This window comes from Myotis davidii, unplaced genomic scaffold, assembly GCF_000327345.1.
Source record: "Myotis davidii unplaced genomic scaffold, ASM32734v1 scaffold370, whole genome shotgun sequence".
Taxonomy (NCBI): Eukaryota; Metazoa; Chordata; class Mammalia; order Chiroptera; family Vespertilionidae; genus Myotis; species Myotis davidii.
In genome coordinates, this window is record NW_006288615.1 from 14,576,176 (window position 1) to 14,579,966 (window position 3,791).

Consider the following 3,791-nt stretch of genomic DNA (forward strand, 5'->3'; position numbering starts at 1 on the left):
GTTTGTCATATAGGGCATTTATTATGTTTAGTTATGATCCCTCTATTCCCACTTTGCTGAGAGTTTTTATCAAGAAAGGGTGTTGGATTTTCTCAAATGTTTATTCTGCATCAATTGACATGATTATACGATTTTTGTCTCTCAGTTTATGTGATGTATCACTTTTATTGATTTGCAGATGTTGTACCATTCTTGCATCCCTGGGATAAATCCCACTTGGTCATGATGTATGATCTTTCTAATGTATTGCTGGATTCAATATGCTTGAATTTTGTTGAGGATTTTGGCATCTATATTCATGAGGGATATTGGCCTGTAGTTCTCTTTCTTTATGGTGTCTTATCTGGTTTTGGAATTAGGGTAATGCTGGCTTCATAGAAAGAGTTGGGAGTGTGCCTTCCTCTTGAATTTTTTGGAATAGTCTGAGGAGGGTAGGTTTTAGTTCTTTGAATGTTGGTAGAACTCCCCTATGAAGCTGTTTGGACCAGGGCTTTTGTTTGCTGGAAGATTTTTGATTACTGCTTCAATTTCATTGGTAGTTATCTACATATAAATCATTTCTATCACTACATAAAGTTCTATTGCCAAAACACTGGTCTAAAACATCAAAAATTAATTTGTAGAGATCAGGGATTCAGTTATTTGATATTCTGTATAGATTATGTTGATTTGGGGACATATTCTATCCTATATACTTTCTCTAACTTCATTACCAACTTTTCCCCAACTCTAAAGTGATATTTCCTTTACATCAGAAGATTAAATTTCCTTGCTTTGAGAATTTATTATAATTTTGAAATAATTAGGAAAATGTTTTAGTTTCACTAAACCTAGGTTAATAAATCATTCATCTAAGCACTTAGCTGCTTAAATGTTAGATTGCGTTTTTCATGAGGAATCTATTAATTACTCTTCTGGCAACATATTTTTAACTGTATTTTTAATTTGGTATGTGTGTTCTGTGTTGCATTTTAAAATAAAAGTCCTTTGGAATATGACATTTAATGAATCCAAGAGGCTATCAGTGGTCACTGAAAAGGAAATGGTCCTGTTCCAATGTTTGCAAAAGCATTTTATTCCACACATTAGCTATGTGTTATAACTATGACTGTCTTGTACTAAAGTTAAACTTTTTTTTGATATTGGGCCATAACTGCTAAAATGATACTTTGCTAGTAATTACTTTAAAATTGAACCCAGTATTAACCCATAAAGTGACTTGAATGCATTGTAAATAAAATGCTATAATAATGTATTTTAATTACAGTCTCTAGTGTGAGCATAGAACTCAGTAAAATTTTAACTTTAATTATTAGTATGTTCATTTTTTTTCTCTTTAAAGTTATTTGACTCTAAGTATAAAAAGGGGGAGCTTCAGTTTTTAAAGTAATTTGAGCAAATTCCATGGCTGTTCTCCCAGTTTAGTGAGTGTTCGCTGCATTTGCAGCAAGCTAATTGCTTCTGCTAATAAATAATCTAAAATCGATGCTGACAGCAGTTAATTGGCACAGAGATTTTATTTTGTAAAGCTCTTGGCTAACGACCTTCTTTAAATTAATAGCATTAAGTGCTATGAGGAAATAAATCTAAGGAATTGCCTGTCATTTGCTTGTCATGTCTAATAACTTCCAATAATGATGGCTGATAGATTTTTGCACATTCCATTATTGAAGTTGGTGCATGTAATTATTCTCCTCATTATATGTAAACAATTAGCAATATTTGGTATTTCCTTGCAGTAAAACTGTTAAGTACAAGTAACATATTAGAGGTTAGAAGTCATTTTAAAATCTGGATTTTAATTATTTGAATGTAGGAAGTCTTTCATGCTATCTGGATATATTATGTGCTGTTTATTTTAAGCCTATACTTGAACACTTTTTGAATGGGACTTATAAAATAAATTGTGTGTGTTTTAAAATGTGGAATTTATGGAAATTTTTGTTCACAGCTTGAAGAAGTCATGGAAAAAGAAACTTATAAAACAGCTAAATTAATTCTTGAAAGGTTTGATCCAGACTCAAAGAAAGCAAAGGTAAGGCTGTGATACCACTACTATTTTATTATAAATTGCACATTGTAATAGATCACTGTAATAACATTATTGTAATTGACAGGAGTTTGAGCCGCCATCTGCTGGACCAGCTGTAACTGCAAGACCCGGACAAGGTAAATAACTTTGTAGAAACTGCTGCTGCTGTTGGAAAGATCCATATTTACCCAAGTGAGTTCAAAAATGTGTTAGAGGTGTATAAAAACTTACGTAGAATGCTTTTATGTTAATTTTTATTTGGTAATTTGGGGTATGACTTGGAATGATGGCAATATGTTTATCTCATTTTGATTTTATAGGATTATATTGACAAATAAAGATGTTTTCTATTGAGACTAAATATACAATTGGTTTGACTTTGAAATCTAAATAATTTAAACAATATTTTTATAGTTTTTTTCTCTAAGTAAGAATTTCTTGGAATATCTATTTTTAAGAAAATTCTTAAATTTTTATTATTTTTTTGAGGTTAAGTTTAATGAAGATTTTTGTCAAATTTGAAGTTTCTCTGAAATAGCACTTTTATTTAGGAAGAGAAAATAATTTAGAAATAAGGAAAAAATTGGATTACTGCTATTTAATAACGTTAACTCTTTCTTTTGGAGGTTATATTGCCAGGTTATTAGTGAAATAATCACGATTATGTTATTAGTTATTATGTAAATGTTAAAAGTCATGATTTTAAGTGGTTACATATTTTAAGTGGTCTTTTCCCAAGACTGGCAAGTGAAAAGATATTTTTGAGTTTGCATTGGGTTTCCTCTTTATTGTCTTGTCTAGAATAAAATAATATAGTTTTGTTGCAATATAGAATGTAGAATTTAAAATTTTTTAACATTTATTCTTATAAATCAACAGAATTATAGTCTGGCTTATAAAGTTGGGATGACATGTAGAACTTTGAGAAGTCAATTCTTTTATAAATGTCCCCAAAGACTAAGTATACTAAATAAGCTATAATAGTTTTAGGTTTTCTAATTGGGAAAAATCCCATCCTCTCCTATAATTCCATAAATAGGATTTTGGTTTTTAGAAACATTAGCTTGCTCTTTTGATAAATGTAAAAGTTTACATATGATTAAAATAAATTAGGCATAGATACTTTCAAAGAAACTCCTACTTTCATAATCAGTTTAAATTTTCTACAATTTAAACTTTTTCCTAATAATTATAAAAACCTTTTTTTTTTGATGTATAGGCTACGTATCTATATTTTTACAGTATTTTGTAGAACTAGGACTAACTTTTTTTTAAAATTAAATCTTTATTGTTCAGATTATTAGAGTTGTTCCTCTTTTGTCCCCCCATAGCTCCCCTCCACCCGGTTCCCACCCCACCCTCTGCCCTTATCCCACCCCCCACCGCTGTCCTATCCATAGGTGTATGATTTTTGTCCAGTCTCTTCCCATACCCCCACACCCCTACGATACACCTGCAAAGGAGGCAGGGTTTTTCAGAAAACAAATCCAGAGCTTCGCATTTGGAGTTAGGGAGGATATAGATAAGAACAAACTCAAAGGGAAATGTGTTTGCGCATGGCAAGGAGTATGCAACAACATCAGGAAGAGCAGAGGTGGCTCAGGCATTTGCGGCCATTCCAGCACATTGGTGGGGACTTACACTTCACTGTCTCACCATCCACGGGTCTGACGCCGCATGGTGCCAACTAGGAGCCAAAATAGCAAGAGTAATGATTAGCCATATCTTGAACTCTGTGTAGCTAAAGGGATGAGGGTTA

General features: G+C 31.9%; 1 protein-coding gene across 2 annotated transcripts in view; it reads left to right on the plus strand.

Annotated features, from left to right (window-relative positions):
* Positions 1–3,791, plus strand: part of KIAA1715 (KIAA1715 ortholog) — a 66,501-nt gene that overhangs the window by 26,853 nt on the left and 35,857 nt on the right. For both annotated transcript variants that reach the window (XM_006760593.2, XM_006760594.2), the window contains exons 6-7: positions 1,952–2,035; positions 2,118–2,169. In XM_006760593.2, the coding sequence (XP_006760656.1) occupies positions 1,952–2,035; positions 2,118–2,169 (136 nt within the window). The remainder of the gene's footprint in view (positions 1–1,951; positions 2,036–2,117; positions 2,170–3,791) is intronic.